The sequence below is a fragment of the Oryctolagus cuniculus genome, chromosome 1, assembly GCF_051225735.1.
Source record: "Oryctolagus cuniculus isolate XC-2025 breed Fujian yellow rabbit chromosome 1, ASM5122573v1, whole genome shotgun sequence".
Taxonomy (NCBI): Eukaryota; Metazoa; Chordata; class Mammalia; order Lagomorpha; family Leporidae; genus Oryctolagus; species Oryctolagus cuniculus.
Window position 1 is genome coordinate 238,006,845 of NC_142867.1, and position 26,253 is coordinate 238,033,097.

The 26,253-nt window shown below is 59.5% G+C and overlaps 2 protein-coding genes and 1 long non-coding RNA gene across 6 annotated transcripts; 1 reads left to right on the forward strand and 2 right to left on the reverse strand.

Annotated features, from left to right (window-relative positions):
* Nucleotides 1-534: 534 nt before the first annotated feature.
* DPH7 (diphthamide biosynthesis 7) lies at nt 535-12,043 on the reverse strand. 2 transcript variants are annotated; one of them, XM_008251194.5, is made up of 9 exons: nt 11,667-12,043; nt 11,456-11,589; nt 11,289-11,376; nt 10,145-10,239; nt 9,728-9,900; nt 5,643-5,712; nt 5,476-5,541; nt 5,160-5,332; nt 535-1,558 (listed from the first exon to the last, which is right to left on the reverse strand). In XM_008251194.5, exons 1-9 carry the CDS (start codon nt 11,808-11,810, stop codon nt 1,047-1,049), a joined length of 1,455 nt encoding a protein of 484 aa, XP_008249416.2. In that variant the 5' UTR covers nt 11,811-12,043; the 3' UTR covers nt 535-1,046. The 2 variants fall into 2 exon arrangements, with proteins under 2 accessions (XP_008249416.2, XP_069915808.2); XM_070059707.2 differs by having other exon boundaries at nt 9,728-9,957.
* LOC149128931 (uncharacterized) lies at nt 11,987-14,540 on the forward strand. Its single transcript, XR_016227238.1, has 2 exons — nt 11,987-12,281; nt 14,051-14,540. It is a non-coding gene; the product is annotated as an uncharacterized LOC149128931 (long non-coding RNA).
* Nucleotides 12,832-19,265, reverse strand: ZMYND19 (zinc finger MYND-type containing 19). Of its 3 annotated transcripts, none has more exons than XM_051838881.3 (6): nt 18,988-19,265; nt 17,827-17,886; nt 16,824-16,930; nt 16,154-16,294; nt 13,633-13,813; nt 12,832-13,416 (listed from the first exon to the last, which is right to left on the reverse strand). In XM_051838881.3, the coding sequence occupies exons 1-6, from the start codon at nt 19,036-19,038 to the stop codon at nt 13,273-13,275; spliced, it is 684 nt and encodes a 227-aa protein (XP_051694841.1). In that variant the 5' UTR covers nt 19,039-19,265; the 3' UTR covers nt 12,832-13,272. The 3 variants fall into 3 exon arrangements, with proteins under 3 accessions (XP_051694841.1, XP_089179363.1, XP_051694842.1); XM_089323237.1 differs by having other exon boundaries at nt 19,220-19,251; XM_051838882.3 differs by lacking the exon at nt 18,988-19,265 and adding an exon at nt 18,313-18,335.
* Between the last annotated feature and the right edge of the window lie 6,988 nt (nt 19,266-26,253).

A 26,253-nucleotide genomic window follows, 5' to 3' on the forward strand; every position in this document is an offset into this window, starting at 1 on the left:
GGGTGTCTGTGTGGGTGGCATCAGGTCACGTGGTCACGCGGCAGATTCCACTCACTGCCCAGGCAGGCCACGCGGGACCACAGCTCGGCTTGGTGAAAGGTCGTCCTGGGCCCGAGGTAGGGATGCAGGGAAGTCTGGACAGCCCGGGCTGCTGGCATTCCGCACTTCAGCCACGCAGCTCCTCCCAGACGAGACGTCAGGGGCATCACAGTTACTGCACAGTGAGGAGTGGGTGCCCTGTAGACGGCCCACATCGCAGGCTAATGATCCCAGCACAACCCAGAAGCCTCCCCGTCTTCCCTTCGCTCATCTGCATAGTTTCATGGTTCCACGATGTGATTTAAAATTTGAGACCAAGAGTTCCCATCTATTGATTTACCCACCAGATGCTCACAACAGCCAAAGCCAGGAGCCACAAACTCCATCTGGACCTCCCATGTAGGTGGCAGGGGTCCAGGTAACTTGGGACTTCGCCTACTGCTTCCCAAGTTGTGTATTTGCAGGAAGCAGGAGCTAAGACTCCAACTGAGACACTTTAAAAATATATATATATTTATTTGAGTTATAAAGAGATACAGAGGTCTTCCACCCACTGGTTCACTCCCCAAATGGCTGCAACAGCTGGGACTGGGCCATGCTGGAGCCAGGAGCTTCATCTGGCTCTCCCATGTGGGTGCAGGGGGGGCCCAAGCACTTGGACCATCCTCCCCTGCTTTGCCTGGTGCATTTCCAGGGAACTGGGTTGGAAGTGGAGCAGCCAGGACTCGAACCTGTGCCCACACGGGACTCCATAGTAAGCGGCAGCTTTACCTGCTAAGCCACAACACCAGCCCCAAGGCAGCCACTCTGATGTGCATCATGGGTGTCCCAAATGCCTACTCCAAGGTGGCCTTTTAATGTCCATCCAGAGTTACTTCTGACGTAACAGTAACTTCTCGGGCCTGTTTTAATTAACATAAGCCAAAGGGCTGAAGGTCAACATCACCTGAGAAGTAACAAGCTGTGGGCTGGTGCCCCAGTCCCTGCCAGGTAGACACCAGGGCTCTTCAGTGGTCCTGCAGGGAAGCCTTGCTGACAGACGCTGGCCGCCTGCATTGGGCAGTTTCCTCAGCGTGGCTGTGGGGAGGGTCTTGAGCTCCGTTCACTTCCCATTTCCAAAGGTGGAGAACGTGATCATAGAATGAACAGGTGGCCAGGAGGCTGCCATCCAAGTTTGCCTCTTGCAGGTCAGGGTCACAGTTGTGCGCCTTGGCTGTGGCGTGCAGCTGACTGCCGTTGCTGCTCATCTCTGTGAGCGGTAGGAGAGAGGCCAGTGGGTTGACTGTGCCTGGGGATCTTGCGTGGTCCTCCCCCTTACTGGCCACTAGGTGGTCGAGAGAGGGCCCCGGGGGCTTGTTTGTGGCTGTGTCTGCTGGTCTGGCTCCCTCGTTGCTGCGTGGAAAGGCCGATGAGGAGGGCCCGGGCTGTGGTGAACAGGACGGGAGCCAGGACCAGTCGGCCCCATATACCAGCGAGTTGGGCATCGTGTGGGACACCAAGACTGTTGCCTCCTGCTTCTCTGGAGCGAGAGACAAGAGCACAGAGAAATACAATGTCACAAGTGGTCAAGTCCCCAGGTGGCCCCTGTCCACCCTTCAAGGGAGACCCCAACCTGAGCAGCCCCTCCCTTACGAATAGTTTACTGGGCAGCAGCAAACTTTACTTTCTGTGTCCTGCAAAGGAATCAGGATGTGGACAGGTGGCAAAGAAAGCCAGACGTCGCTTGCAGTGCTGGGTGTGCCTCAGAGAAACTAGACGGCCATGGAACCACACGTGAGGGCATGTTTCCAGCTCAAGTCACAAGGCTTCTCAGGGGAATACGTCGCAGTTAAGACTTAAAAAGTGAAGGGTGGGAAGGAGCTGCATGAGCAAACGGGACACAAGCATGTACGGAACTGAAAACCAGCTCGCTGAGGAGCCAGACGGCCGTGGCTGTGCTGCTCTTGGTGAGGGCACAGAGAACGGGCTCGGACAGCAGCTGCAGGGTAGCACACGACCTCCTGCTTCGTGCGGCGCTGTTACAGCCACGTGGAGGGTGGGGGGACTGGCACACAGCCATGCAGCAAAGGACCCCAGAAACAGAGAGGGTGAGGTGTGGCCGTGAGGGGGCAGTGGTCCAAGAGCAAGGCCCCACGCTGTCAGAGCAGCCAGGAAACTAGAGGAAGGCGAGTCGCTTCTGCTCCAGCTCCCTGGGAAGCAGCAGATGACGGCTCAGGTACTTGGGCTGCTGCCACGCACGGGGGACAGCTGGATGGAGTTCCAGGACCCTGGCTTCAGCCTGGCTCAACCCTGGCCCTGGCCACTGCAGCCATCTGGGGAGTGACCGAGCAGAAAGAAGCCTGCTCACTAATTCTGCCTTCCAAATAAATAAATCTTAAAACACAGGAAGACGTTTTGTCTGGTATTACGTCTTTTCCAAATATAGATGGAGTTGTGTAAAAATTATTTCTGAAAGGTACTCCTTTCTTTAGATCTATTTATGTTACAGGCAGAGTTACAGAGAGGGGGAGACAGATCCATCTTCTATCCACTGGTTTACTCCCCAGACTGCTGGAACGGCTGGAGCTGAGTAGGTCTGAAGCCAGAGCTTCTCGGTCTCCCACGGGGGCGGCAGAGGCACAGCACCAGCTCTTTCTCTCAGTATTCAGTATCTGCCTTTCAAATAACTCTTTTTTAAAAAAGATTTATTTTATTTATTTGAAAGAGAGAGAGGTCTTCCATCTGCTCCCCAATTGGCCACAATGGCCAGAGTTGCGCTGAGCCAAAGCCAGGAGCCAGGGGATTCTTCTGGGTCTCCCATGTGGGTGCAGGGGCCCAAGGACTTGGGCCGTCTTCTACTGCTTTCCCAGGCCATAGCAGAGAGCTGGATGGGAAGAGGAGCAGCCGGGACTAGAACCGGCACTCATATGGGATGCCGGAGCTTTAGGCCAGGGCTTTAACCCACTGCGCCACAGCGCCGGCCCCTCAAATAACTCTTAAAAAAAAAAGTGCTGCAGCACTCATTAATGACACAGAAGGAAAGAGCTCCCCCGTGTGGTGCCATCGGGCCAGCACGAGCCTGACAGCGCACATCCCCAGTGAGGGGACCAATGACACCCTGCAAAGATGCGCAACCCAACTGCAAGACACTTTGGAGTCCAAGAGGGAGCACATGGACAGGAAGAGGACGGCAAAGCTGCAGCAGGCAGCAGCTCTCCCGGCAAAGCTGCGTGGTTTCACTAGCACCAGCATAACAGTGGCCAGCGCTGTGGCGCGGTGGGTTGAAACCCCAGCCTGCAGTGCCGGCACCCCATATGGGCACCAGTTGCTGTCACAGCTGCTCCACTTCCTATCCAGCTCTCTGTGATGGCCTAGGAAAGCAGTAGAAGATGGCCCAAGGGGCCGGCGCTGTGGCATAGCAGGTAAAGCCGCCACCTGCAGTGCCGGCATCCTATATGGGCATGGGTTTAAGACCTGGCTGCTCCAGTTCCAATCCGGCTCTCTGCTACGTCGTAGGAAAGCAGCAGAAGATGGCCCAAGTCCTTGGGCCCATGTACCTGCCTGGGAAGACCCGGGGAAAGCTCCTGGCTTCAGATCAGCGCAGCTCCAGCTGATGCAGCCAATTGGGGAGTGAATAAGCAAATGGAAGACCTCTCTCTGTGTAATTCTGCCTTTCAAATAAATAAAATAAATCTTTAAAAAAAAAAAAGCAAAAAAATGGGAGGTGGGCTTGTGACATGGGGTTAAGCTGCCATTTGACATATCTATATCCTAGACTGGAGTACTGGTTCAAGTCCCAGCTGCTCCACTTCCAGTCCAACTTCTTGCTAATGCATGCTGGAGGCAGTAGATAATGGCTCAAATGCTGAGCCCCTGCCACCCATGTGGGAGACCCAGATGGAGTTCCTGTCTCCTGGGTTTGGCTTAGCCCAGCCCTGGCTGCTCCAGGCATCTGGGGAATGAACCAGGGGATGGACCATCAGTCTGTCACTCCACCTTTAAAGTACATGACATGAGTACATGTTACTAGAAAGGACACATTACAATGATAAAAAGGTTGTCACATCAAGATGTCTAGGAATTATAAACTTCAAAAAGCTCCTGGAAAACAGAATTTAGAAGATGTTTCTTTTGGTGCCACAATTGAAGCACACGCATGATTTTTTCATAGCGAGCATTTTCTATGAGCATAAACACTCCTCATGTGCACATGCGGGCTGTGAAACAAACTCAGTGAATTCAAAAGGACCCACAATGCAGTAAGACGACGTCAGTCACAGAAAGTGGGACCTTCCACCTAATGTGGACATTAACCGGCACGCTTGTAAGTAACTCGTGGCCAAGAAACGATCACAGGGAAACTGGAAAATACCTTGAAGTGAACGACAGTAAATATACACCACCCTGAAATGCCTGCAATGTAGCAAAAGCAGTGCCCAGGGGAAATTTACTAGGGTGGCTGCCTCCGTCAGTAAGGAGGGAAGCTCTCAACTGCTGCAGGATGAGCAATCACGGCAGGTTCACCCAATTAACAGAAATGCCCCAGAAGCAATGGACATAGGGAGCTGCAGAGGAGGCTCCCTGCCACACAGAGCAGAGCCGCTGCTGGCACAGCCCTCACGGGAGCAGCCATGTGGCTAAGACGAAGAAGAGATGGTGTTCCAATCGGTTCCTGTTGCGGGGGTTGGGAGGCAGTGGCATGCTTGTAGTTCATGAGCTAAGTGATGAGGGAGGGACGTGCTAGGGTTCCCGTGTCCAGAGAACCCTACCCTGAGAGGCTGTCTGCCCTGGAGCATCCCACAGCTCGGGCACGAGCAGAGGTGCCCTAGACCAACGCTGGATTCCCCGCGTGTGAGAAGGAGAGCAAGAGAGAGATGGTGAGCAAAACAGGGACATCGGGCCAGGGAGCCCAAACTGCCTGCAGGCAGGCGGGTCACAGAGGCGGGCCAGGCTCCTGGGCCAGCACTCAGAGAATGACTTGCAGGAGGAACCAGAGTGCCTGAACTGTGAGGGAATGGGTGCAGCTGTGGGTCACGGCAAGGTGTGGGGGCCCTGGGAAGGTACAGAGGCTACGGCAAGAGCTGGGAAGCAGAGATCAGAGGCCTCAGTCCTGAGTCATAGATGCTCGGGTCCCCACTCACCCAGGGCCTTTTGGCAGTCCAGGATCTTAAAGCCACCATGCATGCAGGCCGCCAGGAGCAGGTGGTGCTGGAAAGGGTGCCACCTGAGCCTCCACACGCCGCCCTGCACAGGTGTGTCTGCCACTGGCTGCTTCATGTTCCGCGTGTCCCACAGCAAAACGTGCTCATCGTAACTGAAACCAAAGGGCACACGGGAAAGCCAGCTCTGACTCCCACAGGGGCAGGGACATCTCCCAGGGGACCCAGTCCACACATCCCTTGAAGACAGTCTCCCCTTCAGGTGCCTACCCTCAGATGGGAGCTGCTGGTCACTCACCTTCCTGTGGCCAACACATGGTCCTGGTGGGGGCTGCTCTGGATGCTGCACACCCCCATCGAGTGTCTACGAGCAAAGGCAGCTCCTGAGCCAGTGCCCGGTGGGGACCACCCAGGCAAAGCGCCATGCAGGAGGGGCAGTGCCAGGCTGACCCCTCAGCCAGTTACCTCTTGCTGGTGAACAGAGAAGTGCCAGGTATCCGGGTGTCCCAGCCTCTCAGAAGGCCATCGTCTCCCCCTGTGTGGAAGCAACCCCGTCAACAACACTGGTGACAGAAAACCCCTCTCACAGGGAAGGGAGTTTCCTTGAGTGATTTTTCAGGATACTCCAGACAGGAGAGCCCAGAGGTCAGACTAAGGAAAGCTCACTACTGAGGAGGGGGCTCGCTGGGCTGCGCCTACTGGGGAAAGAGGAAGAACGTGGCCATCATTCCCAAGAATTCCCAGGCCACTTGAGGCTAAACAGCCTCTGCCTGCCAAGAGCTAGTTCACACCAAGAGTCCCTAAGCAGGGACTGTACTCAGGAAGCAGCAACCAGGAAGCCTAAGGCTCTGGAAACTTCCACACACCCCTAAGTGTTTTGTTTTGTTTTTGTAAGAGTTATTTATTTGAAAGGCTGAATTAGAGGCAGAGGCTGAGAGGTCTTCCATCCACTGGTTCACTCCCCAGATGGCCATAATGGCCAGAGCTTGGCTGATCTGAAGCCAGGAGCTTTTTCCGGGTCTCCCATGCGGGTGCAGGGGCCCAAGGACTTGGGACATCTTCCACTGCTTTCCCAGGACATAGCAGAGTTGGATCGGAAGTGGAGCAGCTGGGACTCGAACTGACGCCAATACGGGATGCTGGCACTGCAGGTGGCAGCTTTACCTGCTATACAACAGTGCTTGCCCTGACCCCCATTTTTTTTTTAATATTTAATTTATTTATTTGAAAGACAGACAGAGAGGTCTTCCATTTTGTTGGTTCACTCCCCAGATGGCTGCAACAGCCGGAGCTGCGCTAATCCAAAGCCAGGAGCCAGGAGCTTCTTCCAGGTCTCCCACAAGGGTGCAGGAGCCTAAGGACTTGGGACATCTTCTACTACTTTCCCAGGCCATAGCAGAGAGCTGGACAGGAAGTGGAGCAGCGAGCAATCAACCCGGCGCCCATATGGGATGCCGGCACTGCAGGCTGGGGCTTTAGCCCACTGTGCCAGAGCGCTAGCCCCTGACCCCCAATGTTTTACAGGGAAATATCCTGTCACATCACAGTAAAAAAAACACTTGTTTTAGTGGAACTGAACAGATGGATTAAACAGGGCGTTTGGGATTCTGACTTGTAACCCATCTGAGAGAACAACAGAGACACAGGGCAGACGGTGACATGGTAGGGAGGACAGCTCCAGAGCTGGGCACCAGGGAGGAGGCAGTGGAGCTAAAGGAAAAGGCCTTGACCTGGTAACCTCACCCACTCACCCACTCTCCTCCGCCCAACAGCATTCACTGCACACACACTGTGGACCCCTAATGGCACAAGGACATGGACAAACACAGGACTACTATGGCACTGGCCAAACCCATGGGGGAATCTGAAATAGGAACTGCGATTCTGCAGCACACACCTGACGGAGGTGCCCTCACACACACCCAGAACCCAATCACCTTCCCTACCTGGCCGACAGGTCTCCAGGCTCCGGCCTGCACTTGCATCCCACTGGACAGGACTTCAGAAAGTGCGCCCCACTCCTCGAACACTCACAATGGCTCCCATCTCAACCTGTAGGCTGCAAGGCCAGGGCCTGGTGCCACTGTCCGATCTTTCCTCTTTTCTTTCCTGGCTGTAGGTGGCTCTTGTCCCATGCCGGGCACATCCAGCCTTGGGCCTTGCGCCTCTGCCCACTGGTCCCTGGCCTCACTCTCCACTGTACCTCCTTTCCAAAACACTTAGCACCTCTGAAACACTGTGCGCTCTCCTCGCATAGTCCGTGTTGTGCTTCGTAGCACACAACAGACGCAATGAGCAGAGTTCAGCCTGTTTTGTTCGCTGACGTGTCCCAAACACCCAGAACAGTGTTTAGCAGACAGAAAGTGCTCAGCTGTCTACGCCACACCACCCTGTAAGCGCCCAATCTCGTCTGACCTTGGAAGCTAAGCAGGGCTGGGCCTGGTTGGTACTTCGATGAGAGACGGAAAGTGCTCAGTCAGTACATGCTGATGTCTAATGAGGCAGCCATCAAACCACCGCCCCGCTATGCCTGCGCTCTGCATCCGCCAAACTGCACGGCAGAAGCACCAGTGCAAGACTCGGCGGCCCTGAAAGTGAAAAGTGAGACCTCCAGGGCTCTCACAGAGCCTGTTCACGGGGAAGGGTGTTCCTCAGGGAGGAACAGTGTCAGACGGGAATCACCAGTGTGCAGGGTGCAGGGCCATGCCAGCAGTGGTGCAGGCAGGCCGGGGCGGTGTTCTGAACGTGCTCTTTTCTGAAGGACACCTCACACGAGGGACCCTGAGACTTGAGAGAACAGGGAGGCGTCTACCCAAGACCACATGCCCCAAGGCCTCGAGGAACCTCAGTTTTGGGTTTTACCTGCCATGACGTGGGAACTACCAATGGCTGTAGTGATGAGCACGTTTCGAAAGCAACTGCTCGGGCTACTGTGTGGAGCCTGGCCTGGGAAGGGTCAGGAATGAACACGGGGCATCGCTCAGAGCTCTGCTGTGAGCAGACAGAAGGTGGTTAGCCTGGACAGGTGGCTGCAGGCAAGAGGAGATGGCCACTTCCGAGGCACTCAGACGATGAAATAAACAAGGCTTGAGGCCAGCGCTGTGGCGTAGCCGGTAAAACCGCCGCCTGCAGATAGGCGTTGGTGGGGCTGGCACTGTGGCAAAGCAGGTAAAGCCACTAGTGGTGCTGGCATGCCATATGGGAGCCAGTTCGAGTCCTGGCTGCTCCACTTCTGATCCAGCTCTCTGCTATGGCCTGGGAAAGCAGCAGAAGATGGCCCAAGTCCTTGGGCCCCTGACTCTGCATGGGAGACCTGGAAGAGGCTCCTGGCTTTGGATTGAAGCAGCTACAGCCATTGTGGCCATCTGGGGAGTGAACCAGCAGATGGAAGACCTCCCCCCCCCCTCTCTCTCCCTCCCTCCCTCCCTGTAACTAACTCTGCCTTTCAAATATATAAATAAATGAAGAAGAAGAGGGAGGAGGAGGGAGGAAGGAGGAGGAAGAGAAGGAAGAAGAAGGAGGAGAGGAAGAAGAAGAAATGAACAAGGCTGGGTCGTGGGAGTAAAGGGCCACAGGTCTCAACGACAACTCCCAGGTTTCAGAGCTATGCAACCAGGCTGTGGCCCCAACAGGGAGAACTCGGGGAGGAGTGGGTCTGCAGCAGAGGCAGTACCAAAACAGTGAGCTCAGCTCCGGGTCCCTGGAACGGAAGGGATGCAGGAAACACCCCAGCATCGGGAGTGGGCAGCCAGCAAGGTAAACGGATCCCAGTCTCTAAATAAAGGTCTAGGTTAAACAATCTGAATGTGGTCGCTTCTAGAATACAGACAGTGACTAAAGTTGGGAGAGTGATAGCGGAGAAAGGCGTCCAGACAGTAGCCACAGGACGCTGAACGCTTTTGTGTCAAGGCAACAGAGCCAACAAAGTAGAAAAAAAAAGTGAATCGGAAAGCAAGAGAGGTCACAGGGAGACGGCAGAGGGAGGAGGGAGACAGGAGGTGGGGGAGGCCGAACGGTGCTGAGTTAGGAGCAGAAAGAGCTCCAAGTGCCTGGGTGGGATGAAAACAGGAGTCCCCCACCTCAGCTCGCACCTGGGACTCTACCCACTGCCACAGATGAGGAACGGGAGAAAAGCAGTCAGACCTTTCATTCGGGTTTAGTGAATTCAGTGGCTCCTCTTTGGTCCTGAGACCGCCCCCCCAAGTTTTCTCCACTGGGAAACAGAAGCTGCTCGTTTCTCGCTCCCACTTGAGCCCCTCATGAGACTTTCTCCGACGCTTCCTTCTTTTGGAAGGAAATCCAACAAAACGAACATTGTGCCCACAGGATCAGGCAAAAAGCACGGAACTGAGTCCTAGGAGCGCACGGCAGCTCTGCCCCAGGACACCGCCCTCCAGCACCGCTAAGGCTGCTGCAGTTCTGAGGAACCCTAAGTGAGGAGTGCCAGTGACAGCCTCTGTCGCAGAGACCCGCTGGACCAGAATCCCAGCCTCGGGGATGCCGCCCCGGCAAGTCAGAGACAGCCGTGACGCCCAGGGAGGAAGACCGACCTGAATACACCACGTCAGTCTGCCAGTAGTTGAAGGCGGCGATCCAGGCCTCGAATGCGTGGGCCTGCCAGGAGGCCACACTCTGCAGTCCCGAACCCTCTTCGTGCACCAGCAGAAGGTGCAGCTGCCCCTTGGAGTCACTGCTGATGATGTGCAAGGGCTGGTCAGCGGCACTAGACACAGGGAACCAAAGGAGAAGCCCGGCTGAACTTTGCAAACTGGCAAGTGTTCTGCAAGAAACCAGCATCAAAAACATCATCGCTATCAGCCCAAAATGCCAGGGTTTTGTTTCTGTAAACTGGGACAAGTGGCGACGTTGCCAGACTTGGGGGACAGGATCAGGGCAACAGATGGCTTTGGCTCACTCTGGGGAGAAAACACGAAGTCATCCAAACAGGAAAGATCAGGAGCCCTTACCTCCCGAGCTTCCCCGTGGACCAGTCCAGGGACAAAGCCAGACGCTGCTCGTCCAGGACAAGGCTGGACGCCGGCTGTAACGTGCAGCTGCTGTTCTACTGGAGACAAAGGGACTCCCGCCAAGGTAAGTCATTGTCCCCCCATCCACTCCCCCCAGGAACAAAGTGCGTGAGTCACAGGTGCGTACTTCAGCCTGGCACTAAATCTTTACCTGCTACACGCCAGGACCCGGCAGGAGCCCTGGAGTTCGCACACCTGGGAGGAAATTCTCACACATGACCTTGGGGCCAGGAAGTCTGTTTTTCACACTCACTCACTCTGAGCACCCCAGACATTATCAGCTCCTATGCAGGCTGCAAAACCGGTGCTGGCACGTGCTCGTCACCCCCAAGTGGCGTGTCTCCAGAGAACAGGACGGAGAGGCCTCTACTCTGGTTTCCATCCCAGGAACGGCAGTTCCTCTCCAAGATCTAACCAGTCTGGCAGGGGCGGGCACTGGGCACAATGGTTAGGACACTTGTGTCACAGATCAGACTGCCTGAGCTTGAATCTTCTGATCCAGCTCCCTGCTCACACACACCCTGGGAGGCAGTGGGTGATGGCTCCAGTACTTGGCTCCCTGCCACCCACGTTGTAGACCTAGGTGGGTTCCCAGCTCCTGGCTTCAGCCTGGCACAGCCCCTGCTGTTGTAGGTATCCAGGGAGCGCACCAGCAGGTGCAGGAGCCCTCCTTCTCTCTCTCCAGTAAGCTGAAAATAACGGGTGGACTTCATTGCGTCAGCGGCTCCGGGCAGGCTGCGCTTGGGTGCTCCTGCCCAGGAGAAGGTTCAAGGTGTTGCCTCCCTCAACCTGAGACCAAGGCCACTGCTCTGAGCTGGCCTGAGCAAGGGCCTCTCCCTACAGGCTCTGGTCGTCATGAGTCAGCGCTGGCGGGACCCACAACCGGCCTCACAGCGCCTGCATCGCTGTGTGTCCACTGCCGGCTTTACCGGCCACGCCGCTGCCAAGAGCAGAGTCAACCCAAGCTTGTGGGCGCCCGGGATGTCCTCACGGAGTAACAGGCAAAGCGACAGCGCGGCCCCCGTGCTGAGGCACAAGCCGGGGGAGGCCCGCCCCGCCGCCCCGCAGCCCCGCCGCCGCTGACCTCGGATTCCACCAGGCGCAGCAGCTCCACGGATCCGCCGGCGTCGGCCAAGCCCAGGAGGGCGGAACCGGCCACCGGGACGTGGCACCTAGGGAGAGAGCGCGGGCGTGGGGACGCGGCCAGGCGCCCCCGGCCGGACAGAGACCCCAGCCCCGGGCGCGCAGTACCACTTGGCGTCCAGGATGGCAGCGCCGTCTCTCCGGTGGGCCTCCGCCAGCGGGGCTGCGGGGCGGTCCCCGCAGAAGCTGTACAGGTAGAGGCGGCCCGCGCGCGTCTGCGGCCCGGAGGCGTCCGGCGGGCTCTGCGGGGAAGGCATGGGTGTCACTGCCGGCCCGCGCCCGCCCAGGGACCCCGCGGGACCCCGCGAGCACGGCGCACCTGGGTCTCGCGGCTGGCGGGCGCGCGCAGCTGGTAGGTCCCGCACGCGAGAAGGTGCCTGCGGCCCCGCAGCGGGCACCAGGCCACGGCGTCCGCGGTGAGCTCGGTGTCCACCGCCTGCTGCAACCGCACGCGGCCACCCATCGTGCCGCCTGCAGGGAGGCGCGGACACCCGCGCGGCTCGCAGCACCGCCCGATTCCCGCCCGAGCGCCGGGGCGGGACTTCCGGCCTCCCGCCCCGGAAATGCGCGGAAGCGGCCAGCGGAAGGCACGTGGCGGGGACCGCCGCAGGACAACCGAGCTCCCCTGAGGCGCAGCAAGGGGTTACCCGGGCACCGCAGGCAACGCGATCTCTCAGAAGCGAGGCCGTCGGGCACGCCTGGCGCGGCCGCGACGGCGCCCCTTCCGGAGGAAGTCCCGCCCCCCACGGACAGGACACGCCCCCGCGAACTCGGACCTCGGGGTCAGACGAGGGACAAAAGCCAGCCGCGGGTCCCGGCCGCACCTCGCAGTGGGGCGGCAAGCAGGAGGCCCGACGGCTTCCCTCCCTGCAAGGCCGGGGGACCAGGGCACGTGGACAGGCGCCGGAACCCGGCTGACCGCTCCAAGGGCCAGGTAGGAAGCGCAGTCCACAGGGACCGTAGCCACGCCGGCTGGGAGCCTCAGCACACGCTGCAGGGTCCACACAGGCCAGGCTGCTCTGGCGTCCTCCTGGGGACTAAGGCCGGCTGGGCCGCGGCCACAGCCCTGCACCACAGGTGGGGAGCGCCCGGTCCAGCCAAGGCAGCTGCAGGCGGGGCGCCATTCATTTGTATGGCCCAGAATGTTAGAAACACCTACACGTCCCTTGGCAGAAAAAAGGTTCCACCCCCGCTGTGCATGGACAAGAGGCCCTGGGGCCGCCGTCCACACTGCAGGCGAGGTGGCCCTCATTCTGCTCCAACCCCGGGGGTGGGGGGGCTCAGCAAACCTGGGAATGCCCCTGGGCACAGCTCACTGCTGAGCTTCTCCAGGGAGAGAACTGCCCGCTGCAGGGGTCCAGAGCACCCATGCCGCTGGCAGGGGCCAGGCTCGAGGTAGGCCCTGCGCTGGCAGGGGCAGCCCTCCCCAGCACCCAGAGCACCCTCCACAGGGCGAGGAGCGGAGCAGAGAGTCCGAGACGCTGGATGATTCCACCCTTTACTTCGCCCTCTGGCCCCGACTCCCACGCAGGCTGCGCCGTGGGCTCCTGTCGCCCGGGAGACAGACTTCGGCTAGGACGATTTTCAGACATGTGGTCTGACCCTTTGCCATCTGAAGATCACAGCAAATGATTCTATTTGTCATTTCTAACCTTCCCACTGCCCCGCCCCCCAAAAAAACTGTACATGAGTTTACAAACATATTAACATATAAATAATGAGACACCCCAGGGAGCCTCTCCATGTCTCTGCTAGAGACCAACACTGGGGGCGCCGTCCCCACCCCTGGGACACCGGGAGTCTCGCGGCGGCTGTTCTGGCTGGCCGCTGGCTTCTCGGGCACCTCCAGGTCCGATCACCAGTCTCTCCGCTGTGCCCGAGGAGCCTGGAAGAGCAAGAACGCCGAGCAGCGCCTCTGCCGCCCGTCATCGCTCCGGCTCGAGCTCGTGCTGGAAGGGACGCTTCCTCTCCCGACAGTGCTTCTTGTGGGCGGGCCAGTCCTTCTGCTGGCACTGGGAGCCACAGTACCGGGCCACCTGGCAGCGCCCACAGATGTTGAACTCCCGGAGCTGGAACAGAGAACGCCTGTGGCTTCAGTGTCATGCCTGGGAGGCAGTGTGGGGCAGAAACTATACCTCATAACCCAAAGGGACCCACGAAAGCCCGCTGACCAAGGCTGGGAGGCCTGGACCCTGGTGGTCTACGGCCACAAGACCTGCCCCCAGGGGATTAGACGGACGGCAGGACGAGGTGGCAGGAGCCAGCTTCGGGGCAGCACACTGTACCTGCTTCTCGATCACCGTGCAGGGCGGGTAGTGGCACTCGTAGTAGGTGCAGGAATTCTCCTCCTCCTCCACCACGTCCCCATTGGCATTATAGTACCGGGTCACATTCAGGACGGGGAACTGCTCCTCTATGGGGTCCGTGGGGAGCTGCTGAATTGCGAGCCAGTATAAGCTTTGCTCCCTTAAAGAAAGAAGCAGACACCTCAGTGCACAGGTGGCCACACGGGGCTGCAGGACAGAGGTGTGCCCGTGTTTGCCACGGCAACTGGACTGTTCCCTGGCCCATCCCACCTCCGCCACACACACTCATCCCGTCTTGCTCCGCCTTGCTCATATCCTCCCGGTATCTGGACTGACAGGCACACAACACATGCACAACATGGCCCAGCAGGTGCCCCCTTTCCTGTCCTTGTCACAGGCCTGCTCCTGTCGAGTCCAGTCCTAGATCGTCTGGAAACTCTCACGCTTCACCAGGCCACATGTATACAGATGAAGAATTCTACCAAGACCTGAGACCTAACGGGCACCTGCTGCACCACACAGGCCGTGGCAAGCGCGAGGCGGCCGCGGCCAGGCAGGGCTCTGAGGAGCCGCTCCCTCACCCACAGCTGTGGCCCCTGGGGGTCAGACTGGGTATTCGTGTGGCATAATGGCAGGGAGCTTTGGAGCACCTAGGTTCACTTCTGTTTCCAGCTTCCTGCTAATGCAGACCCTGGGAGGTAGAAGATGTTGGTTCCAGTATCTGAGCTCCTGCCAGCCCCACGGGAGACCTGGAATGAGTTCTTGGCTCCTGACTTTGGCCCGCCCAGCCCCAGCTGTTTCAGGCATTTGGAGAATGAGCCAGCAGGTGGCTCTCTCTGCCTTTCAAATAAATAATACATTAAATTTTTTTTAAAAAAAAGAGAAAAGGGTCAGGATGTGGGAAACACAGGCTGCTTTTTGTGCCTTCAGTGTGAAGTCCTGTGAGACAGGCAAGTGTCATGTGCAGCCGCCCCTTTCCAAACAAGCGTTACCGGCAACAAAGGAGAAGACCTGATACCCAGCCAGAGGCTGGCCAGAGCAGTGCTAGTGGTGGGCGGCGGGAGGACGGCACATCCCATGTTAGCGGGACGGCTGAGGGGGAACACCAGGGACGCTGGTTCTGCTGCCCAGCACCCCGTCACCCTTCCTGCAGATAACACAGCCCTGGTTTCCCTTTTGGTTCTAATGTTTTGAAAGGCAGTTACAGAGAAAGATCTGCAAGTTCACCCCCGACGTGGCCACAAAAGCCAGGCAGGGACTTAAGCGGTCGGACCACTGTCCGCTCTCTCCTGGATGCTTTCGTAGGGAGCTGGATCAGAAGTGGAGCAGCCAGGGCCTGAACCAGCGCTCACCTGGGATGAGCAAGTGTCACAACTGCCTCACCCTGGTTCCCTCTGCTCAAAGACCCCGTCCCACCCCCGCTCCAGGGTAAAAGAGCGACTGGAAGCCAGCCCACCAGAATGGACCTGGAGCCTTTCAGGGCGCCTCCCTCCATGCAAGCTGGTAAGCCAGGCTGAAGCTCCCAGGCAGCCCTGGCTCTCCACATACTGAGCTTAGTTTCTTGCGAGCAGAGTCCAGACTAACAGAATTCCCAAAAGGATATAAATCCTACTTCACTATCTGGGCATTGAGATGGGAGAACACTCACTCTCAACCTTTAACGCCTCTAATATTAGAGAGGGCAAAACCATCAGCCAAACCCCGGCTGCCTGACATGCGTAGGCTCTGCCCCTGCCCTGCCCCTGCCCTGCCCCTGCCCAGTGAAGCAGCAGCGAGGGTGCAGTCTGCAGGGTGCCCTGAGAGCAGGAGCAACTTGGGGGTAACCCTCTGCAGGCCTGGGGACCAACCGAGGCTAGCAGCAGTCTCCCTTCTACCTCCACTGCATCGGGCTCGGTGTGACCTGAAGGTGACTACTGCAAAGATCACCCACCTCTGCTGTCCATCACCAAGCCCAACACACTGAGCCTTAGCGACAACCAACAACGATGTGCCAGGATGGCCAGCACTGCCAACACCAGCAAGGGCTGCAGAGGCCCGGACAGCCCAGGACTCCCTGGCCGAATCCAGCTCCTCCCCAGGGCTCCACAAAGCTCAAGCGGAGCCGTCCTGGGGCAGCAGGGACTGCCCTCCCAGGTGGGAAGCCTGTTTGTAGAACCACAGGGAGGCGGAAGCGATGGGCCAAGCCTCTGCTCCGGCGTTCTGCTTCCTTGAAATCACCACTTAGCAGAAGAGTACAACAGAAAGGCTCACCTACGCTCTGGGAGGGGCCCTGGGACAGGCTCTGCACTTCTCCCGTTTTGTCACTTCAGCTAAAGGGACGTTCCCAGGGCCAGCTGTCGGATGAAGCCAAAGCAGTAATCACGCAGACCCTTCCACACCTTCAACAGACCCCACACTGGGGAGAATAACCAAGGTCCCCAAAGCCACAGAAGCGTCAGGGCACACAGGAGCACAGCCCTCCAAGGCCTCTGCTGGCACCATCCGCCCCAGGACGACCCACCTTTGTTTGCTGGAGGTCTCTTCGGCTCTGGGCCGCCAGCCCCACGGCACCAGCTGCAGGTTGTCCAGGCGGTTGTCCACGGTCACAGCGTTGAGATGCACCACCTGGAACCCGGGGGCCACACCGCCCCGGTGCCGCTCCCTAGGGAACAACCTTCTGGTTACAGCGTGTCTGGCTCAGCACCAGAGTCCAGCTGGAAAGCTATCCAGGGGAACCCAAGCGAGGATGCCTGTGGCTCCAACAGGACAGGGACTGCCTGACATCCAAAATCTAAGAGCTGGACCCACAGAGCCAAGAACGATACCCCGAACCAGACCCAGACAGCCTACAAACAGTTCCTCAGCGAGAGGTCCCAGACACCAGCATCCCATCATGCACACCGAGGCGGCAGTTAACTTCCCCAGTGAGCTGCCCCTTCACACCCCGCCGAGGCGCCCCAGGAGAGCCGGGGCAGAGCGCAGGACCCCCCCCCCCCCCGCTGCCCCGCAGAGCCTGTCCTGGGGCGTGAGGCGCTTTGTCTGTGGACGGAAGTGCTGGGCAAAGCGGAAGGCAGTCGTCCACATTCCTGTACCACAGGAGGCACCAGGCACAGACAACGGGCCACTGACTCGGGGAAGGTGAGGGTCACACAGGGCCGAGGGGGAGACCAGCACAGCGCGAGAACACCCACCACAGCAGCTCGTGAAGGAGCCTGCCCGATCCCCTGCCTCGGTTCTTGTCAAAGGCGTATGCGAATATCTTAGCACCATTTCCGTCTGCATCTACTTCCATGCGGGCCTGAAAAGAACAAGGAAAGGATTGGTAAAATCCTCCAATTTCCAGATCCCTCTTAGAATAATCGAATGAAACAAAAAAGCCGGAAGACAGGGCCCAGCCCGTTTCTGGGACCTGGGTGTCTGTGGATGCAGAGGCCAGCTATGCCCCCTCAACCACTCCACCTTTCACTCACACAAGAAACGCTCACACTAGCGGCCGGCACTGTGCGTGGCAAGTTCAACCACCACCTGTGGGGCCAGTATCCCATAGAAGCGCAGATTCTAGTCCTGGCTGGTCTACTTCTGATCCAGCTCCCTGCTAATGGCCTGGGGAAGTAGCAGAAGATGGCCCAAGTGCTTGGGTCCCTGCACCCACGTGGGAGACCCACAAGAAGCTCCTGGCTTCAGCCTGGCCCAGAGGATGGAGGATCTGTCTCTGTCTCTCCCTTTCTAATGCTGCCTTTCAAATAAATTTTAAATAACCTTAAAAAAAACCCTCACTCATAAGCAATTATTTGTGAAGTTCTATGGGCGCAGAGACAATTTCCCACCAATAAAAACCCCCCACGATCCCGTGAGAAAGGGACACCCTGGAGAAGGAGCTCCTGCAGAACTGTGGGGCCCTGTGGCCAGAGCACCAGGGACCACTCGCAGAGGTCGGAGGCAAGTGCCTTACAGAGCACCTGGGACGGTGGAGAGGACTGGGTGAGCTGCACTAGGGACACCTGTCAGCAACAGGACAAAAGTTGATTTAACAGCAGCCAGCGACCAGGGAGGGTGCAGGTGGGCCAAGGCCAGCGTCAGAAAGGCCATGGAGACTCCACCGGCTGGCACCAGACATCCACGTGCCGGGCCTCTTGGACCCAAGCACCTGCACTCCGCTCGGCCCTCCCCGGAACACCCCATCTGCGCCCTTACCTCGAAGGAGTAGCTCTCCACCAGTGGGATGTCTTGCTCATCTATCAGCGTGTACTTGGTCTGCAAATGAACCACATTACAGAGCGTTACACTTGGGGTCTGCGCCTCATTACAGCCAGGGGGCCTGGCTCTGCAGCACTGCGTGTACGGCAGACACAGCAAAGCCACAGGAGGCGGCACCTGGCTTCAAAGGCCTCCCACACAAGACCGCCCCCGATAAAGCTGGCCAGACCTAGTGGGCTGCCCTGGAGCAGGGGCAGAGTACACACCAGGTTTCAATTTGTCTGTTAAGCTGGGCAAGGGGTGCACAGGTGCTCGCCCAATCACCCTTTTCCAGTTCAGTCTGCCTGGAATGTTCCGGATGAAAGATTTGGGGACGTTAATGCAGCCTGGAGAGGGCCAGAGCTCCAGGGGAGAGCCCGGGACACCCCCAACAACACCAGCCTCACTCCTGCGAGATCTCTCCTAGGATCGGAGCTGTTTTACCTTCACTTGAATGCAGACTGCCTCTCAGTCCCTGGATATAGGGACCAGGCTTCCATCAGGGTAAGGCCCAGGCTGCTGCAAGGCGGAAACAGCCAACCCTCCAGGCCCACTGGTGCCAGAGGCCTCGCCTGCAGCCTGTGGAGGGCGGAGGCCGGGCTAGGGGAGAGAAGTCGAGGGAGCCCTCGAGTTCACCAACACCGGGGTTCCGGCTTCCTTGTCCTGCGCTGGGGAAGCCCACGCTCAGTGCAAGCTCAGAGGCCCCCATCAGACCCCCTAGCAAGAAGGACTGAGGTGGCGCTGCCCTGGAAGGGGCGCCGTGTTCAAACCGCGCGGCCGCAGGTGCAGCCCTGGCGCCGGGCTGGGCCCAGTTCGGAAGCCCCACATGGGAGAGCGCCAGACGAACGCGGCCCGGGCACGGGCGCGCATCTCCGGCCCTGGTCCTAGACCGGGCCCCGGCGAAGGCGGCAAGGGGCGCGCCCCACCGACTTCAAGAGGCGGCCTGCACCGGAGCGAGGCCCCGCAGCCGGGCCCGCGCAGCGCCCCCGCCCCGCCGGCGCCCCTCCGGGGCCGGCGCCCCCGCCCTGGCCGCAGCCCGCACAACCGCCCCCGCCCCGGGCCCCGCGCAGAGGCCAGGGCGGGCGGGCCGGGCCCAGCCGCGGGCTCCGCGCCGCTCACCTTCCCGGCCACCCGGCCGAGCCGCACGATGCCCAATTTGAAGTCGGTCATGGCCGGGCCTGCGCTCTCGGCCGGCAGCGCCGCTCCCTCGGGAGACACCGGGCCGAGGCGAGGCCACGGCGCGCCCGGGCGGGCCGGGGTCGGGGCCGGGGCCGGGCGGGCTCCGGGCGGGACGAGGCTGGGCCGGGCTCGGGCCGCCGCCGCCGTCGCCGCCACCTCGCGCCCGCCGGACCTGCCACGCGCCGCCGCCGCCGCCGTCGCCGCCGCGCGCACCACCGCGAGCCGAGCCGAGGGGCGGGGCGCGGCGCGGGACACACCCCCCGGCCCGCCGCTGCCCAGCCAATCGCGAGGCGCGCCGTGCGCCGGCTGGCGCGCGCCGCCGCGCAGCGACCAATGGGGGAGAGGAGAGTGCGCCGGCGCGCTGGGGAGCGGGGCGAGCGCGGGGGAGGGGTGCGGCCGGGGGCGGCGCCTGCGCGGCGGGCCCGGCTCCGACGTCAGTTTCGCGGGAAGCTTTGTGCGGGCAGCTACGCCTCGCCCGGGCGGTCCCCGCTGTGTGGCGTCCACGTGGGTCCGCTTCGCCGTCGTCTCCCCCGGCCGGCCGACCTGCTGCGAGCCTCTGAGGAACCAGCCTGAGGAGGCCTCCGCGCCCAGCCCCCCGGAGCCTCGGAGGTGCCGGCCACCCGGGCCTGGACCGCCCCGCCGGCCCCGCGGGGAGGCCCGGGTCGCGGCTCCCGGACTCAGATGGGGCGCGGCCCCAGTGGTGAGGGGCGGCTGGAACGGCGCGGCCGGGGCCGCCCGCGGCGTGTCCTCCGGAAAGCCTCGGCCTCTCGGGGCGGGGTCGAGCTGGGCGGCCACGGCGGCGCGTGTCCGGCTGAGGAGCCGGCGGGGACCCCGGGCATTGAGGGGTCTGCAGAGGCCACCCCGCGGAGCCCCCTTTCCCGTGTGCCGGGCTCTGCTTTGCAGGCTGTTTTCTCAGAAAACCTCGTGACATCTGGGTCCCTGTGCCTCAACCTGCCAGGGGCGAGAGGCTGGGAGGCAGGGCCACCAGTCCAGCCTTGCAGGGGGGCAATGTGGGGATCTCTGCCCGCATCGTCTATGTGTGGCTCTGCCGGACCAGGCGCTGCAGGCGGCCCGGTGGCGCGGGGTGTGCGTGGGTCGCCCGTCCTTTCCGCCCAGGTGCGCAGTCAGCATCCAGGGAGGGCGAAGGGTCGTTCCTCCGCCCCAGCCCGGCAGCGGCCCCGGGGAGGGTCTCCCTGTGTGCCAAGCCGCCGCCTCTGCATGGCCTGGGGAGTTACCTGCGAGAGTGAGCCTTCCTAGGAAGCCGCCACAGATACAGTGGCATGAGACAGTGCAGCTCTTGGTGAGGTGTGGTGAACTTGGGTGGTTTCTTTTCTCCAAGTCTCAAGAGCAGTCGAGGATGGGGGGGAGTCATCACGGTGCTGGCAAAACTCAGTCCCACGTGGTTGTGTGAGGGCCCGTTGCCAGCCACCAGCAGGGGCCATTCTCGGCTTCTGCAGGGCGTCCTCGTCGGCCGGGCCCCCACCCCTTCCTAGCAGGGTCCTCTTCATACGTCCCACAGTTTCGCCCCGTTTCTCCCGTTCTGTGTTTTTAGGGAATCCTGTGACTAGATGGGCTCTGCCAGGAAGCTCCTAGACAGCCTCCCTGTTTTAAGGTCATTAGTTGGTAACAGGAGTATTTGGCAAAGAAACAGCGTATTTACAGGCTGTGGGGGGAGGGCTCCTGGCAGCCCACGCCAGTCAGACCCACCACCCGTAAGCACTGCTGTCCACCAGAGGACGAGACAGACTAGGTCCCCTGCTCATGCTGCAGTGAGAGAGACAGGAGAGGCACACGGCGCGTGAGCATGAGCCGCTTGCAACGCCAGCAGCCCACAGCGCAGTGCCTGTGCTCTGGGTGCCCGGGTGCCACGCCCAGCTCCAGCTTCCTCCCAATCCATACCCTGGATGGCCCAGGGACTTGGGTCTCTGCCGCCCAGATGGGAGGACAGGGTTGAGTTTCTGGCTCCTGGCTTCCGCCTGGCCCAGCCCCAGCATTTGGAAAGATCTCTATTTCCCTTCCCCCTATTTCCCTTCCCCCTTCGCATCCCTCCCCACCCCCCAGCTTACTGCTGCTGTGGTCGAAAGTAACAAATGCTGTAGGGAGAACAAGTGGTTCAGCATAGGGACCCAGACCCTGCAGGAGGGTGGGCAGTCGTCCTCACTGAGAACCCGTGTCTGACCGACGGTGGGGTGAGAGAGTGCTGTGGGGCACCGGGGACGCGCGTCCTAGCACCGCGGGCTGATGCTCTGGCTGCCGAGAACCAGCAGCTTCTAGGGGGACAGTGGGAGCAGGGTCTTTTTTTTTTTTAAGGTTTATTTTATTGATTTGAAAGAGTCACAGAGAGAGGTAGTGTCGCTCCCCCTCTTCATGAAGGAACGACACTAAACCCTGCGCTGTTCTTTCGTCTGCTCGGCCCTCCCCGGGTTTGCTGCTGGTTCTTCCCGGGTTGGCTACTGTCCCTTCCACCTCCGTGGAAGGGCGGTTCCCCCTGCCACATTCCCCACTTCCGCAGGGGAGCGGCACACCGCCGGCCGGCTCTCTCGGGGGCTGCACAGGTGTTCCCCTTAGATGTTCCCCTTAGACGTTCCTGGTGCATGCCATCTCTCTCCTTTATAGTCCTCCTCCGCCAATCCTAACTCGGCTGCCCACACGCCGAGTACGCTGCTCTCCAATCAGGAGCAAGTCCTACAGTTTATTGGCTGAACTGGAGGCAGCTGTGTAGAAGCTGTTTTCTTCTCTCCCAGCGCCATATTGTGGGAGAGCAGATGCATAGAATAAGTCTTAATTCCAGTAACTCAGTCTAGTCCGAGTTGCTCCCCACAGGTAGAGACAGAGAGGTCTTCTATCCACTGGTTCACTCCCCAGATGGCTACAACGGCCCCGGAGCTGCGACAATACGAAACCAGGAGCCAGGAGTTTCTCCCGCGTCTCCCATGCGGGTGCAGGGGCCCCAGGACTTGGGCCATCTTCTACTGCTTTCCCAGGCCGTAGCAGAGAGCTGGATCGGAAGAGGAGCAGCCGGGACTAGAACCGGCGCCCATGTGGGATGCCAGCGCCTCAGGCCAGGGCATTAACCCACTGCACCACAGCACCGGCCCCGCAGGAAGGGTCTTTAGGCAGCAGGTGGAAGTTGTGTATAATAGCTTTTCGTGGCTGAGGCATCACAAAGGAAGGAAGTTGGATTTGGCCCTCAGTTTTGGAGGCCCCTGGTCCTCAGGACCCCACTGGTTCGGCCTCTGGCAGCGGCGTTCCTGTCAGCAGAATCCCAGGGTGACCTGGGCCATCGCCTAGATCCAGGCCTGGTCTGCATGGCCTCTTACAAAGAGGATCCAGTCCAATCCCAATCCCAGACATCCCACCTCCAAACCCCCATGTACCCTGCTGGGACCACATTTGTTCACCAATGGGATGTCCGCTGGAGGGACGGGGTGGGGCGCTGGTCGTGGTCCGGGGGTGACTCACCCCAGTATAAAGGGAAGCTGACGGTCAGCTCCTGGAAAGGCGAAGGGGGCGTTGAGGGAGGTCTGGGAAGTTCTCTTCTCGGTTGGAAGTGAGCATGGAGGAACGAGTGTTGCTCATCCAGACAGGATGGGTGCAGGGGGCCAGGACGCCCATGGAGGTCTCCCAGCCACAGGGGGCCCAGGCGTTGTGGCCCCGTGGGCCGCTTTGGAGAAGGCATGAGGCAGACGACACGCAGCTTTAACCCAAGGGCAACAAAGCAGGAGGGAGCGCGAGATGGGGGCAGGGTTGCCCAAAAGAACAAGGAAGGGCGAGGAGGCACCTGCAGGGGCAGAGTCGTGAGCTGTTGGAGTTGAGGCCCTGGAGGTGTTGTCTTCACGCCAGAAAGAATTGAGATGCAAGAAAGTAGCAAGGTTTAAGAAAGAGAATTCACGCCTGCGCCGCGGCTCACTAGGCTAATCCTCCACCTAGCGGCGCTGGCACACGGGGTTCTAGTCCTGGTCGGGGCGCCGGATTCTGTCCCGGTTGCCCCTCTTCCAAGCCAGCTCTCTGCTGTGGCTAGGGAGTGCAGTGGAGGATGGCCCAAGTCCTTGGGCCCTGCACCCCATGGGAGACCAGGATAGGTACCTGGCTCCTGCCATCAGATCGGCGCGGTGCGCCGGCCGCAGTGCACCAGCCACGGTGGCCATTGGAGGGTGAACCAATGGCAAAAAGGAAGACCTTTCTCTCTGTCTCTCTCTCTCTCTCACTGTCTACCCTGTCAAAAAAAAAAAAAAAATTCACCTGCAGCAAAGAACCCAGTCTCCTATGGGTGTGGGTGTGGGCCTCCGTCTCCTCTCTGGGCCATGGCTGGGGAAGTCTTCCTGGGCGTGGCATTGCTGAAGTTCCTCCCAGAGCGTCATGGTGCAGCCGCCTCTAAGCTGCCCCCAGGAGAGCCTGGCACCCACCTAACAAGGTTGTGGGCAGGGGCGAGACCTGCTGTGCCATCACACGAGAATTCTTTTCCTGTAGCACTTCCCATTGTCTTCAGCCCCCTTCACACCTAAGTTGTGTCTACAGAGCCACCTGGACAGTGGGATCCAGCCAGGAGGAGAGGGGGTGGGTCAGGGACGCCAGGAAGTGACATGGAGGGCTGCTGTGAAGGGGGATGACGTGTTGCAGTCACTTACTAGTAGGAAACAAAGCAACCCAAACTTGCGACGACAACACTGGTTCTCACAATCCTGTGACCCCTGGGCAGGGAGGAAGAGCACAGAGCCCATCCCAGTCTCTCTAAAAGACCAGGCTTTCAGTTCCTTACTGAGGTGTGCTCTCACCAGACCTGGCTGGCACGCTCACTGCTGCTCGCTCTCTCACGGCTGAGCTCTTGGGTGACGGCAAGCCCCTCCGACCAGCCATCTCTGGAGGCACTCTGCTTGGCCTGGCCAGACGGCTGGGGCTCCATCACAGTGTTAAGACAGCCAGGTAGATATTAGCCCATGTGTGTAGGAAGGCCGAAGAAAATGCGAAGTTTTACAGGAAACTGCATGTGCAGCGGCACAAGGAAGCGGGCCTGGAAGCAGCAGCCGCTGGTCTGTGCCTCAGCCCACGGTGCCCTCGCCTGAACTCAGCGGCTGGAGCGAGTGACACGCTGCCCCGCAGGGCTCTGCCCTGAACTGAAGGAGCGCTTTGCCTTGATGACCAGTATTGTCCAGAGGGTTTGCTGAGGGGAATTCCGCACCTAAAGTGATCACTCCTGGGTTACAGCGAAGTCGGAGGGGAGGGGTTTCAGCCCTCTCCTGGGGCAGCTCCGGCCGGTCTCAGCCCTTCTTCCAGGGGACCACTGAGAAGTTCTGGGAGGAATTCCGTGCCCAGTGGTGTCCCAGCCAGGCTGGAGGGGAGAGGGAGCTCTGCTCACACCCGTCTGCCAGTCCTGCTCTCAGGTGTTTGAGCTTCCGTTTCTTCACTTTTTCAATAAACTGTGCTGAAGTTGTCTTCTGCGCCCGTTTGTGGGCCTCACACTTCATTGCCAACGGGACAGGTTCCCAGGGTTCACACTGGGGGCGACAACAGCAGGAGGCTGTGCGCCCACCATTTACCGAGCCTCTTCTTGTCTCAAGCTTGTAAGAATCCCGGTGGCCAGAACAAGTCGTGTGGGCAAACCTGGAGTAAAAATGGGAGGACGCAGCATAGGACGCGAATTCTGGGAATCACGGCACACTAGGGGGCTACGGTGTACCAGCCTGCCACGTTCTTCCCACGTGGAATTACACTCACTCCTGCCTAAGATCTGCAAAACGGGCACCTCGTGCAGGCGTTAGCTGCAGGTCTGGTTCCTGGAGACTGCAACAGGTACAGATGTGGAAAGGGCCCCTGTGGTGAGGCCTGCCCCACACCAACTCCCAGTGGCAAAACCCAGGATAACAGACGCTCCCACCGAGAACACACGAGGGCAGCCGTAGTCACTGGTCCACCCACTGCCCTGCGTGCCCCCTGCAGGTGGGTCCCTAATCTGCCTCTGGCTGCGGTGCTTGTTTTGCCCTCTGGGCTGTGCGCGAAGAGTCGCCTGCTCTGTGGGAACAGGCTCGTCTTTGCGTCTTACCCACGGCAAGTTGGAGGCCCAGATTCCACTCTTATTTTGCACTCTGTGCCTTCTACTCTCGTACACACCTTACCGGGGGCCGGGGGCAGTGTTGTAGCACAGTGGGGTAAGCCACCACCTGTGATGCAGCATCCCACACGAGCACCATTTCAAGTCCCGAATGCTCAATTTCTGATCTAGCTCTCTGCTAAAGGCCCTGGGAAGGCAGCAGAAGATGGCCTGAATTAAACCAAGAAAGCCTCAATGGGGAGCAGACACGTGGCCACACCCCACACCGGAGTGTCTGGGTCTGATTCCCAGCTCCAGCTCCTGACTCTGTTTCTTTCTTTCTTTCTTTTTTTTTTTTTTTTTTTTGACAGGCAGAGTGGACAGTGAGAGAGAGAGAAACAAAGAGAAAGGTCTTCCTTTTGCCGTTGGTTCACCCTCCAATGCCCGCCGCGGCCGACGTGCTGCGGCCGGCGCACCGCGCTGATCCGATGGCAGGAGCCAGGTGCTTCTCCTGGTCTCCCATGGGGTGCAGGGCCCAAGCACCTGGGCCATCCTCCACTGCACTCCCTGGCCACAGCAGAGAGCTGGCCTGGAAGAGGGGCAACCGGGACAGAATCCGGCACCCCGACCGGGACTAGAACCCGGTGTGCCGGCGCTGCTAGGTGGAGGATTAGCCTAGTGAGCCACGGCGCCGGCCGCTCTGACTCTGTTTCTTGCAAACCTTGGGAGGCAGTGGTGAAGGCTCAAGTAGTTGGGTTCCTGCCACCTGTACGGGAGACCAAGATTATATTCCAGGGCTGTCACTCCACCCTAGGCCTGGTGGTTGCACGCATTTGTAAAGTGAGCTAGGGGACAGGAGCATGCTGATGTCTCTATCTTAGAATTTTCATTTTCATTTCATTTTGAAAGAGATTCCATATGCTGGTTCACGCCCCAAATACTGGCAACAGCAAGGGCTGGGTCAGGCTGAAGCTGGGAGCCCAGAACTCCATCTGGGTCTCCCACATAGGTGGTATGGACCCAAGCACGTGGGCCATCATCACTGTCTCCCCAGGGTGCACTGTAGTAGGAATTGGAACCGCAGCCAGGACTTGAACCCAGACACTCTGACACGCTGATACAGGATGCAAGTGTTTCAATGTATTTAAAACAAATTTTTTTTTTTTTTAATTTTTGAC